This window comes from Plodia interpunctella, chromosome 17, assembly GCF_027563975.2.
Source record: "Plodia interpunctella isolate USDA-ARS_2022_Savannah chromosome 17, ilPloInte3.2, whole genome shotgun sequence".
In the NCBI taxonomy this organism is placed as follows: Eukaryota; Metazoa; Arthropoda; class Insecta; order Lepidoptera; family Pyralidae; genus Plodia; species Plodia interpunctella.
The window spans coordinates 9,174,122-9,187,719 of record NC_071310.1 but is presented as its reverse complement, the minus strand read 5'-3'; the positions used below and the strand labels follow the sequence as shown (position 1 = coordinate 9,187,719).

The following is a 13,598-nucleotide window of genomic DNA, read 5'->3' as shown; positions in this document are numbered from 1 at the left end:
TTAGTAGAATCGATCGATTCAGATTTTGGGTTGATAGTTGTTCATCACTAACGTTATCAGCTGGTTACTGTCATAACACAATGATGCCAACATGGCAATGTGACATCTGCGGATAACTTCAGTTTGATTGAGCGCCACACACAACAGCAGTGCTGCAGTATCGACAAACGTTCACAAAACGTTTAGACGTAACAATCATAGTGACACTTCTCTCCTTTATTTTAGTATTTAGACCCTATTCAATCTTCAATTTTAACCGTATTTAGTTATTTAAGTGTTAAGTGTAACTGATGATGTTGTAATAATGCTAAGTGCCGCATTAGTATACGCAATCTGAAGCAATTACGTAATGGGAATTATGCTAGAGAAGTTTAAAGTTTTGCCCTGAAATTCAACATGGCCGCTGATACAGGAATGGATACATGTCCCAGTCCGGAAATCTCGGATTCGAGAAAACGACCACTCGACGTTGACTCAGAAAATGGAGACGTCAAGAGATCCCACTTCAGCTCGGGTAAGTGCCTCCGCAACCTTCATACACAACTACATAGTACGAAGTAGTATTACTTCATTGGGTATTTTACTAGCCTAGAATAACATTGACAGCGAATTATGTGGTCGATTCAGCTGTGTGCTGTTCTTACAAGATTCTTATCAGACGCGCTGCTATTATCAATTTGACCTATTTCGATGATTAAAAGGTTTATTAGTCATTATAGTCCGATATTTTAATTCTCAAAATTTGTTGCGATTACCATAAATTTAGGCTTAATAAAATTATTTTACTATAGTTGCCGATGTCTTTTTATGAGTGTAAAATAAAGTTTTTAATCGCTCCACCGTTGATAAGTCTAGCTAATAAAAAAGCAAATTATCAAGCCAATTTTATTGGTTGTTGATAAGAGTCTGCCTATTTGCAGCAGTATGTTGTATGTTAGATGTAATATATGCAATGTTAAAAGAGAGTCGTTATTTTTTAGTGCAAGACTTGGTGACGGCCTTGCCACTGGCAAACGGCCATGGCAATATAACGTCTCATTTCGGTGAGTCGTCAGACTGTTTGCTCCTCATAGCTTTGTGGTTGTTGTGGCGCGCATGTCTCACGCGCGCACCGCCATCATCTGCTGATGCTCACCTGTCACCAGGACGCCCCACTGACATTATCTCACCCGTGGACGTTGTCATCCAGAAATCCCCACTTCCTCTTTGCCAGTCAGACTGCACAGGTTCAGTTGTCTGTGGAGAATAATTGAAAATACAAGTCATAGTGGGGATTTTTGTCACAGTTTCACTGATGTACCTCAAGACTGACCATATTAATCCGTAGCCAGTAATAAACCGCATTATTTGTACTACAGACTACTGTATTAGAAGTACCAGTTGACACATAACACAATATGGGAGATCTAAATAAAATCATTGCTTTCATGCCTAATTGAATAAAATAAGAAATCACCCATATAATTGCTAAGCAAGGATCTATCTTCTAAAAATTTTCAGGAAGATGGAAACTAGTCAATAGAAACATTATGTTTGGATGAGGCATCAGTGGATCGTGGGCTGGCAGTGTGGGTGTTAGTACTACTTTATCGTCCATCGTGCACAGTAAACATCGCCTGGATGTCGTGAGCCATGTCGTACTTAGTCTCACATAAGTCACTCATGGCTTAGTTGCATCTTTGATGTGACCATCACCTCAGTGTACAGTGATCATTCTATTTGGTGTACTATTGCAACTACTCTCTCTTCTTGAAATACTATTTCACACCCGATCGCTTTTATTTTTCGCTTTATTTATTTGATGTCATTCTACTGAACTAACAAGTGGATAAGTTAATATTTATTTTGCATTATCAGAATCATCGAATCAAATTTATTTTCAATAATGTCACAACAGTATTTAGGCACATTCCTAGATTGGCACTCCCATTTCATTTCCTAAACAGTTTATTATTAATTAAATTTAGTTTTCACAAGTATTTATAAGCTAAATTTTGTATGGAATACCTATTTATAGTCAAAGCCAGATGATCAACACGTCAAGGTCTAGTACTGGTGGTGCGGCTTGAAATTAAAATAAGGACTTAATTGTGAGGTGTATAAGGTTGGAATCGCTTCAGTTAGACTGATAATATTCAAGGTTGATGCAGTAATTTGTCAAATCGTAAGGCAAGTGTTCTTGTTGTGTAATATTTTGATATATAATGACTTGAAGTATGTGACACTGTGCATAGGGATGCCAATGAATGTTTGTTTTGATTTATTTTAATGTTTCAGATTTTATTCTGCTTAGTCTTTCTTCAGTATCTAAGATAAATTCTTCCCCCCTCTCTCTCTCTTGATTTTTTCTGCTATCCGCCAAATAAATTTTGATGAAAATATACTAAATTAGGTACCTAGGTTCGTCATGAAGAATGCTTCCGGAAACAGGCAAATATGTAAATAACTGAGGTTGTTTGATATTTCAACTATCTACAACAATTATAATTCAAATTAACCGATGTCCCTATTTTTGAAAAACGGTACTTGTGAGTAAATTGTTCTACTAGGTACCTATCTAGTTTGCCTAAACGAGATACCTACTAGACAACAGCCAACAGCAGCCAGACATACCTACAAATTATCAAAGTCCAATCTACTCTGCATTCCGAAACGTCAATTAGTAGGTTTACAATAATGATTTAGTAAATCAAATCATATATTTAAAAATTAAACCCTCACAGGCACTTTATCACGTCAATTTCTGAAATATCTACAAACTACTGAAATTTCGGAACGACCACTGCTGAGAAGAATTGCCGAAAGAAACTTATTAAATTAGCGTTGGTCCCTATCATGCGAGAAGGGCTTTACATTATTTGTTTCTTACATACTACAAAACAATCTAACAAAAGCGTGTCAAACAAAACTAAATAAATACTAAAGCAAACTTACGTAAACACTGTTTTGGAATTGATTGTGTAAGTAATTGAAGACCTTTGTTTTGGTTTAATTGCCTGCCGTGTTACATAACCCCAGATAGCAACCCTCGAATCGGAAGAAACAGTCTACAAACGACTTGACATTGAGTAATAAAATTGCTAGGGCGATAATTGTTCATGTCAACATTTGTCAACAGAGCGTAGGACACAAAGTGGTCCTCTATGTACCTAGTTACAAAACGCTGCCTACACGTGAAATGATTCAACTTTGATATCTTTAACCGATTGAGCAGAAATTTTGTACACGCATTTATTTGTGATAACAATGCGATGCATCAGAACTCCTCAACGGTTTACTGCACGGACAAGATTTTTTGTCATAGTACATTGAATGCGGAAAGATCTCTCTGACGATAAAAGCTTGTGTCACAAATTATATTTTTGTAAAATATTTAGTTCATTAGCAGGACACTGTATAGGAGGATAAAAGTCAAAAGCAATGAAACTATCTACAAAGTTGATCGTCGATTTATTATGAAGTTACTATGAGTGCCTTCAGGCTCAATCAGATCTTCTGGTAACATCTGCGATTTCAAAGCTGAATAGAATAGCCGCAGTAGGTACATGGCTCTCCTTGACGTATCTTCGATCCAAAAAAATACCGTCTCCAGTAACCTCAATCAGGATACTCATATTAATATATATATATATATATATATATATATATATATATAATGACACCCAAAGGAAATATATAATATATATATATATATATATATAATGACACCCAAAGGAAATATATCATAGGAGAAAAGTACATACGAACGAAAATTGTTTGAATAGTAATTACAGTCAAGGTTCTAACGCATTGTAGGACAAGCCATACCCACATGTGACGTAATAGCCAGTCGGACAAGCATATATTCTCGTTGAAATGTCAAGGAACTTGCGAGAATTCAACAAAGTATCGTGATTAATCAATGTTTGTTTAATGAGGCTATACATTTTTATTCAATTTAAAAATTATAAATTTTCTAAAAGTCAATAAATATTAGTACGCTACCATAACACAAATATTAATTCTCCAGTCTATGTGTAATATGCCTCATCATCATTATCTTCAGCCCTCCGTGACCCACTGCTGGGCATAAGTTTCCTTCCGTCAACCATCTCTGTCCTGGGCCAAACTAATATAATATGCCTACCCTTTCTTAATTTTTATACTATGCTACTTTTAGGCATGCGGCCCACCTGATGGGATGTGGTCGCCGCAACATATGTACCAGGAGAGTCATACGCACGTTGCCGTTCAGTTTGCCATGGAGTTCCATGTTGTGGACTAAAGGAAAAACTATGGCAATATAACTTACTACTTATTAAATAATCTTCGCGGAAGAAAGTTCTTTTTAAGCGCATTGTATTGCGAATTTAGGTGTCCAAGGTCCAATCCCCCGTCGGAAATTAATCACAACTTGATGGCTACTGTTAAATAACTCTAGTAAAAGCACAGAAGATACCCAATAAAAGATCTATATCCAGCGTTTTCCCTCGTATTTTATCCGATTGAACAGACAGAATGAAGGGTTATGGATTGTACGCTTGTCGAACTGTTCAAATATTTAGCCAAATTAACACCTAAATGAATGGATGAATTCCGCCTGGAGCCTCAACGCGTCAAGTTAATTTTCATTTGAATGTTCGGAAGTCGTCCGTTTAATTTGTAATTATATTATTCTGCATTATATTCAAAATCTATGTGGAGGCTACCACTCCCGAGTTGCGTGGAAGTATTTAGGATTAACTTCAAATTCAAAATTCTTTATTCAATTTCGGATGATATACATCACTTATTGACGTCAAAAAAATTACGTAAACTAAGTCTACTGCCGGCTTCCAAAGCGCAAGTGAAGAAGAAGCGGCGCAACAAACTTCACCGCAGCCTTTTCTCCAAGGACGTCAATTAACAAATATAGATCTTATACATATATTAAAAATTAGGAGGACGAGTTTACATCATAATTAAAAATGTCAAAATTTGAATAAATAAATAAAATAAAAGTTATATTTCCAATAAAATTATTGAAAATTGTCACACAAAATATATATATAAATAAAAAGCTAAATGTACAAAACGTACGTAATAATGTCATAAATCAATTACATATGTTATGAGGATACTGCACCATGCTTGGGCCAGACATTATTGTCGTTCACATAATCATCAGACTTGTAATATGCCTTTTTACAAAGTACTTCTTTTATATAATTTCTAAATTTTACTAAAGGGACGTGATTACTAAATAGTACCATAACAGTAATGTAGACGGATGGGTCTACCTACCACCATTAGTCATTACACATAGATCTCCAATGAAGAAGTTTTTTTATACTACTAAGCAGGCATACAGGCATGCGGTCCACTGTATGGTAAGTGGTCACCGCAGTCTATAGACGCCTGCCACAACTGGGTAATTTACCATTAAACAGTAAATTACAACATTACAATTAGTATAAAATTAAAGTACCTATATGATATGCCTTGGAACTAACTACACGAATGTGACAAAAATATTGATGGTTCATTGCTTAATTTTTTCCTTATCACAATCACGTCCTTTTAGTAAAAGATGTTTCATAAATGTAGCTATAAACTCTCAAATCTCGTATCTTTCGACAAAATGAAATGTATCTAACATGAAATCGTTTAGAACAACACGAATAGCGAGTCGATTTACGCTCGAGATGAAGTTGCGGTTGCGGTGAGCCTCTAACGACTGGTGTTAACTAGTAATTGATAGCTCAGTCATAATTGGGGTGGTATTAACCAGTCTAATGAGAAAGTACACGTTTAATTTAGTTGTAACGGCCACTGACGGCAGTACACGAAAAAATCTTAGAAGCTTAGAAAAAAATCCATTTAAATAAATAAAAGAAATAAATTTGAATGCACGCTGTGATTTTTTGAATAATTTTGTGTGTAATATTGAATTATGAGCAATCAGATATTTATTGCAGTGCACAGTGCAAAAAAAAATTATGTGAACTAAATTATCATTATTAATTAAAAAAATGTAACAGGCATATATAAGAAGTATTCTATATTTTTCTTATTATAATTATTCAAAAGTCCGACGCCAAAATATTTAGTTTCATATCAAATATGCTTTAGTCCAGATTAAATAATTGTATGTAACAATAACATTGATAAATGAACTAGTTACGAGAGTCTGGAATTCACACGTTCATTTCCATTTTCCATTAGAGATTCGGTTCGTAAACCAACTTAATTTAAACCGTAATGAAGCCATTGTTATTATGATAAAAATCAATAAGATTTTGAGTGGTATACATAGTTTCTAAACAATTGCTATCGAAGTTCAACATAGTTGTAGCATAGAGGACGTTCGCGCAGAAATATAACATTTATAATGTTTTTAAACCACTATTATTTTATTTTTCTGAAATGATTTTTTTTATGATTTTTCTTGATGGTTTTTCACCGTCTATCGCAGTTAGATGAGACAAGTTTTTGCGAGGTTTATGCGTTCATTTATTGGCATTCTTATTAGATTCAGGTACATAATAATGTTACTTCTTACGAACTGCGATGTTATTGGCGATTTTCTTTAAAAAATGGATATTAAAAGCATCCTAACCGAGCGGTTATGGTAACTATGATCAGTATAGAGCCAGCAAGAAAAATTTTCAAGGATCGCATCATCCTCAATAAGAGCGAGGTTTTTTTCGTTGGAATTCCTTTCTCTTTCTCATTTCTTGAATACGACACGTCGCCCAATTTTTCTTGTATTTGCCTGATTAGGATCACAGCACGTAGCGATCCCCGGTCTATGCCTACCCTCATGGGAAACAGACATTGATATAAATGACAATATGTGTAAATATAAAAAAATTTGGTTAAAAAATTGTGACATAATCTATTAAAACATTACGGTCTATATAAAACTGGTAGAGCAATCTTAGTTGCCACTCAAGTTGTTCGATAAGCTATCTAACGTATTACTTACTAATTTTCTGATAGCACCGCTAACTGGCAGATAAGGACAGATAACTTATTGTCGCTCCTTTATCTTGACGACATTACCGCTGTAAATTAGGTTAAATGTTTATTTTATAAGCTTTCTTTGCGTATTTGTGATCAAAAAACATTGCTGCAATTTTGTTATTTTTCAAATTTAAATTATTCTAAGCCAAGATTCCCTTTGGATCGCTGGGCCAGCGAAGTAAACACAATCTACCATCCCGCATTGAGTGCGCTGTGGATCTGTGTTGAGTTTTCATCATCCTTATCCATCCAAAAGGAAGGCCAGTGTCCCAGCTGTACATTTAACAGTACATCAAGCTACAAGTCTTTGCAAACTCACCTTTATTGCCGCGAAAAATTAAACATAAATTTTGAAGAAGATCCCTTAAATATTAGATCGTCATCTCTTCTGACCACTCAGCAGGCTAGGCTTCTTATGCAAAGTGTCTCTATTCTGTACTTAAATCCGCCTGAACTGTTGATCTCGGAGATGGCAGAATCTCTCATTCTATATTAGATATCTAATATCCAGACACGCTTTGTTAGCATAAGTTACATTAAAAATGTCTGGAAATATTATAGAGAGATATTGCGGAACGGGTGAGAACGGACTAAACGATGGAGGAAGATCAGTTTAAAGACGGCTTCCGAATCCCGTACGGAAACTACGGTAAAAATGTCCCACATTTTTTGGCAAGATGTCGTAAATCCTTTTTCGTTCCCGATTTATCTGATGCATCGTTTCATGTGAAAATAATATGAAAACTTTTTTGTATACGAATTTATATAATATTTTCAGATCTTTTTTAGTTTTTTTGATCAGACTAGTGCAAAGCCTGAACCTTTTTATTCACATTTATTATGGTAACATGTTTTGCTCCGTAAGACAATTTAGTTCCCAGAAATGGCTAAGTTGCCCGAAGGCACTGACTTAGCGACGATTGATCGATGCAATAATGTTTTCTAATAGCGACTAGAAGGATTTAAGTGCAGCAATCGATCACATTGTAGAGAAAATTGCAGTCGTAGCTGAGTGTTTTCCGATGCTTTGTCCCGAAGACTTCGACGGCCTATTAAACTTTTTATTTAAATCTTGCTGCGATCTGAATTACATTCTTATATGTTACTCTTTGCAGCAGCAATTTTTTTATTAGTCTATGGTGCCCCACGGCTGGCAGTTTACTTCGCCATCCCTGTCAACAGAAGCATAATTATAAATTAAAATGGAAGCCCAGAAATCGATAGGAAAAAAATGCTGATATTTCTATAGCTGAAAATATTTTGTAATTCAGAGTTGACTTAGCTATACATCTTAGTGAGAGCTTTCTCGAATTCATATAGTAATAACACTGGTGTGTGTCTAAACAACACGAATTTATTCTTCGCACCAGCATTTTGGAGGCCATATCCATAATAATAACACACAATAATACAAATTGTGAGACTGATAACCTTCAAACGGTGTTACGAAAGCTAAATCGTGTTTCTATGACGTAACCAACTTGATCTGTAGGTTGACTGCCATGCGGTATCTCCTAACCTTATGATACTACTGGTAACTGGTTCTGAAAATATTCATTGTGCCGATTCTTTTAACTCTTTCTGGGTCATACGCGAGGTACTCTCCATATCATAACATTTGACAATTTTATTATTTCGCGATAGTTGATGGTAAATATTATTTTTGGATTTGAAGGCTCAGTGTGGGTGTAAACGTAATGCATACTTTTCTGCATGTCTTAATTCGAGATGTAGCAAACTGTCGGCTGCATCACCTAATGTCGCATCGCCTCAAATATGTGATTGTAAAATGTAGATCTTGAAAAGATATTGCACCGCCAACGTACGACGCCGGAATAGTTGTTAAAGTCTGCCCTAGCTTTGTATTTCAAAAATTTGACGAAAGAAACCATTTTCTTTCGTACTTGCCTGTGTATCCATATACAGGCCCATCAACGTAACACATTATCTCATCACATTCAGTAAATTAAATTAAAACGGCCGGAGACACATCCCAAGGCAAATGTTTAAATGTATAATCCTCTGTGTTACAACTTTATCATTCGTACGCCAGCTATTAAAATATATTATCAAATGAATTATTTATAGCGGCGAAATTTAAATTTTAAAACGTTATGAATAAGGTATGATTTGGTTTGGCCCATTCGTTATCTGTTTTACATTAATCGATGCATATTACCCATGGAATTGTCACAGACGCGCTTGCAATCGCTTCGTGGCTGAATGACAATCAGCACACATAAAACTAAATGTATTCTGTGCCCATATCGGATCGTTCTCGAATGTCATTTGTAGAACTTTTTTTCTATTCATATGATTCTATGATTTGTCTTGAACTGTGTGTGGTCTTCTTACATGGTTTTATTATATCCATCTAAAACCCTGGCGATTCTTCATTAATTGAGTACACAACACTCACCTTTGTCAAATTGTTCAATAAATACACAGTTGTCGGCAACTTTCCATCCTTACGACCAACATTGCATGAAATACTTCCAACACGTGTCATCAGGGTAATGACAGACGGGTGGATAAAAGATAAAGTTAAAACTATGAAGTTCGACGCAAAAATGTTGTCGCAATGTTAAATCAGACTGAAGTGAAGCCAAATTGCAGCTCTTGTGCAGCGGAAACTTAAATTACCACTGCGAATGAATTCTAAAGCCAAGTTTGAAGATATCTTGCTCGAAAATGGCACCAGCTTTTTAATCTCGAATATATTTTTTTAACCAGGGAAATTACATCGATAGCTAAGGCAAATATCAACTTATTGTCATTTTATTTTAATGCCTTGAATGAAATAATGAAAACCTTGATATGATATTAACACATAAAATTATATCAGCGGTAATGTTACTTACTACTTACATTTTATTACACTTATACTATTTGCTAAATGATGTCTGATTGCTCGTTCGCTTTTAAACTTCATATCTTCATGAGAATTTTAGAATATTAGTAGTACTGAGTATTTTATTTAACGATCTTAATTTTAGTGTAATTTTACCTAAACAACCCTAAACCCGCATACAATAATGCAAAGTTACAGAAGTGCACATAATGGCGCATTTTAACACAAATATTTGCATATGAATGCCACTGCAGATTTTGCAACAGAAAAAGTGCTGCTTCCATTACTTCTTATTACTAGAACGACCAAAAAACATACTCAAAATGTAGGCGATTTCGCCTATGGATATCTCCGCGCATTTGTTTGTCAGGGCAACATTTATTACTTAATATTTAAATTGCGAATCTGGATACATAAATTCATAGAGTCATAAATTCAGGATAACCATTAGGGGGAATATCCAGTCTTGAATTTGCCCGAGCCTGTCCACAAGCGTCGCAGCACGAAAATCGATGATATCGGCAGATTTATGGCCATTCGGCTGAAAGTAGGCCTATTTGTTTTCTTTCCTACTTCCTACCCTCTTTTTGGAGCAAACAAGGAATTTTGATCCTATAATGGAGAATTTTCTGGTAAATAAAAAAAAACACTGTACGTTCTTGCTGATAGTTCAATACATGGCTGCATAACAGCCATGGCATTTACTTCCGCTCTGAGTCATTCAATATGTGCTTGAAGATCGCTAGAGTTAGATTTAAAATTTATAGTCTGCGGCAAAGGTTTGCTTTGAATTGTTTGTTTAAATTAATTTTTAATTATGATGGAGGATGGATATTTTTTCTGTCTTCACGAAACTTATTTCTTTTTTTTATTGCGTCTATAGTGGATTAATCTAAGTAAAATATTCAACAGATTTTCAAAAAAATATGTTTGTGTATAAATAAAGTCCTTTGTACAGTGATCAGACTTAGAGCAACCTCGTCATTTAAATGCACGCCACATATGGCTTAAGTTACGCTTTCGTTTTTACTTATTCAGTCACTAGTATTCTCTGTGGGCTCGACAAATGGAAATAGTTTTGTCAAAATTATTCTTTAGAAGTTTCGACATCCTTATCATCATCAACAGATGATGAAATGAAGGATGTCGTGCCGTTTAACGACCCCACTGCTGGAGCACAGGCTTTCCTTGTAGATGGATAAGGACGGCATTCTTATTCTTTCATAAAAAATACCTATTTTATATTGTTATCGGTGTGGATGAGAAACCTGATTTAACTATTCTTTTCTTCATAAAGTTTGACAGTGTATAAAAGCGAAAATCAAATTTCTTCTCGAATGGCTTAGCAGAACCTCCATTTAGATTCGCACCACGTGTGGCGGGATGTTATGCTAGCACACTTTCGTTTTTACTGCAGCTATAATGTCAGTAGTCGCTCGGTTAACGGTTACGCAAACTATTTCGTCATTCGCTAGCACTTTTTCTGCGAGTTCTATGGCATCTACGTTGCTAATTTCTAATCGATTTTTTTTAACTACTAGCTTTTGGCCGCGGCTTCGCCCGCGTTTGTATCGTGCGTGCTCATAACTTATTATTGTCAATATCTCGCGTTCTAAGCAAAGTATCGCGATGAAACCTATACCAGATTTTAAGTTAGACCACCTGCTTTATTACACATCAAATTCCATTCCATTCAGTAGTTCTTGCGTGATACGCGAACAAATAGACATACGGAAATTCTAAAATAACTGTTTTGAATAAAGACACCCCATATTTTTTTTTATTTAACTACCTCCTATCATAAGATCTCAGACATCAGATCAGAACAGATCACTTACGTTTTTAAATATAGGGCTGTGCGAAATTGGAGACCCCATTGAGGGACTTGTAAGTAGAATATGAAAAAAAAAATCAATAAATATATTTATTGTAAATAAGTTAGTAATCTATGAAGATAATAAAAATGCTACCACAATTTATGAGACAATACCACACCATTACTTATAAAACACTAAATATAAATATATTATATGAGGAAAAAGATGCAACGGAGAAAATTACCATTTTTCTAAAAAATAAAAGTATTTAGTTAAACCTGTTTATTACAGCAGTCAGCATTACCTCATTACCCACAGACCTTGACTGCCAGCTAGGTACCATGCGATCAATTACAATGCAAAACTGTTTATAAATGAGCATTGCATGCATAATTCATATTATCAATATACTTTATGGTGCAGAAACGTGTAACTTGAACAAACACAGGTGTACTGCTTTTTCGTAGACGGGTTGTATTTGTATCGCGTGTTCTGTATTGCACACCACCAATCGGAATTAGTCTATCGATGTTAATATTTATGATAGCGCTTCGTCACGCACGCTACGTAACAGGGTTTGATACGACCTATTTACCATTACCTTTAGTGTTATCTATCTACATTACCATTTGTACGTAACTATCAAGGTGTTTGTCGCAATTTGTGTTCACTTTATTCTTCATTGATTTAATTTCCAAATTATGTGGTCGTAATGTGTTCTTATCAATATTTATCAGCATTTTTTTCGCGATTTTTGTTAATTTAATGATGCGATTAATTATTTAAAATCTTATCTTATCTAAAATAAAACCCTAGGTCCCTTAAAAATTTAATTTATTACCCAAGCATTGCATTACGTCTGTGCTCAAGCCAAAACGTATTAAAACACGCCAGTCATGCCACGCTTTGATAGTTTTACGTACATCGTAAATGAGTGTTGATAAAAATATGACTCGGGAATTGGATGTTACCAACATTGCCCCCGATCTAGTACGAGTACGCGGAGGCGGAGCGGACTACATTTAGAACTACACCCATTCACATGAAATCGGGACAATACGATTTATTTGACTTTTAAATTACTGCTACGACTCGCACATATCGAGGCGACTTAACTTTTTGACTGGTCGAAGCAATGAAAATTGAAACTTGAAGCATTTTCTTGCGCAACTTTGTATAATATTCGTTCATTTAGCCAGGGAACAAAGGAGCGTAATCTCGCAAGTGGTCTTCTGCAGTTCAGCCAGTCTAAATCGTGGTCTTTAAGAGGTCGCCTCAAAAGAGTTGATGATGCTAAGCTGGGACGTGTGAAGTGCATCTCTTTAGACCGCGCCACTCGAACGAAGCGGGCTCGCAAAGTCGACCATGTGAGCGATGCTGACAGTTTTACTATTGCCAAACTGGTCCACCAGTTTAAATAGCCATTTTATTTTCAGAACAAAATAGGAAGTTAGACCTAATTTTATCAGAAACATTTTAATGGAGTTTTTGAAGTTTAGCCTTTACATGCTGTGTTCCAAAGTGGGGCTCAGGGCTACCTGTCGCAGTAACTTTTTGATAAATCCGAGCTGTTGAACGTATTCCAACTTATGTTTTATGTGTTTGTGATTCTTGCTTTACAATTTAGATATTGCATGCGGCAATAAGTTTTAGTCACTGTGCCTTGAATTATATGAACGATCTGCTTGATCATTAGTTCAAGTTCTATAAATCATAATCAAGATGAAACACATTTTGTATCAATAGTGGGGTCGATCTTCGCAATACTGCTACACTACCAATCTCACGATCAATCAAAATACTGGATAACGCTGATTTGTCAACACTGATGACCTGATACATTTTCTCGATTTCGTTTTGATGACATTATAGTTTAAGGGCATTATTCGGTTCAAAGTAGCCTCCTGGAAATATCAGCTCTTATGAATTACTTGTACCCTCACGTA

The 13,598-nt window shown here is 35.4% G+C and overlaps 1 protein-coding gene across 7 annotated transcripts in view; it reads left to right on the top strand.

Moving 5' to 3' along the window:
* Window positions 1–120: 120 nt before the first annotated feature.
* The window catches only part of ps (pasilla), a 57,693-nt gene continuing 44,215 nt past the window's right edge, over window positions 121–13,598 (top strand). For 2 of the 7 annotated variants that reach the window (XM_053757600.2, XM_053757599.2), the window contains exons 1-2: window positions 122–514; window positions 981–1,043. In XM_053757600.2, the coding sequence (XP_053613575.1) occupies window positions 397–514; window positions 981–1,043 (181 nt within the window). In that variant the 5' untranslated portion in view covers window positions 122–396. Of the gene's footprint in view, window positions 515–980; window positions 1,044–1,500; window positions 1,575–13,598 lie in introns of those variants that run through there. The other 5 variants (XM_053757604.2, XM_053757602.2, XM_053757603.1 and 2 more) reach the window with 5 other exon arrangements.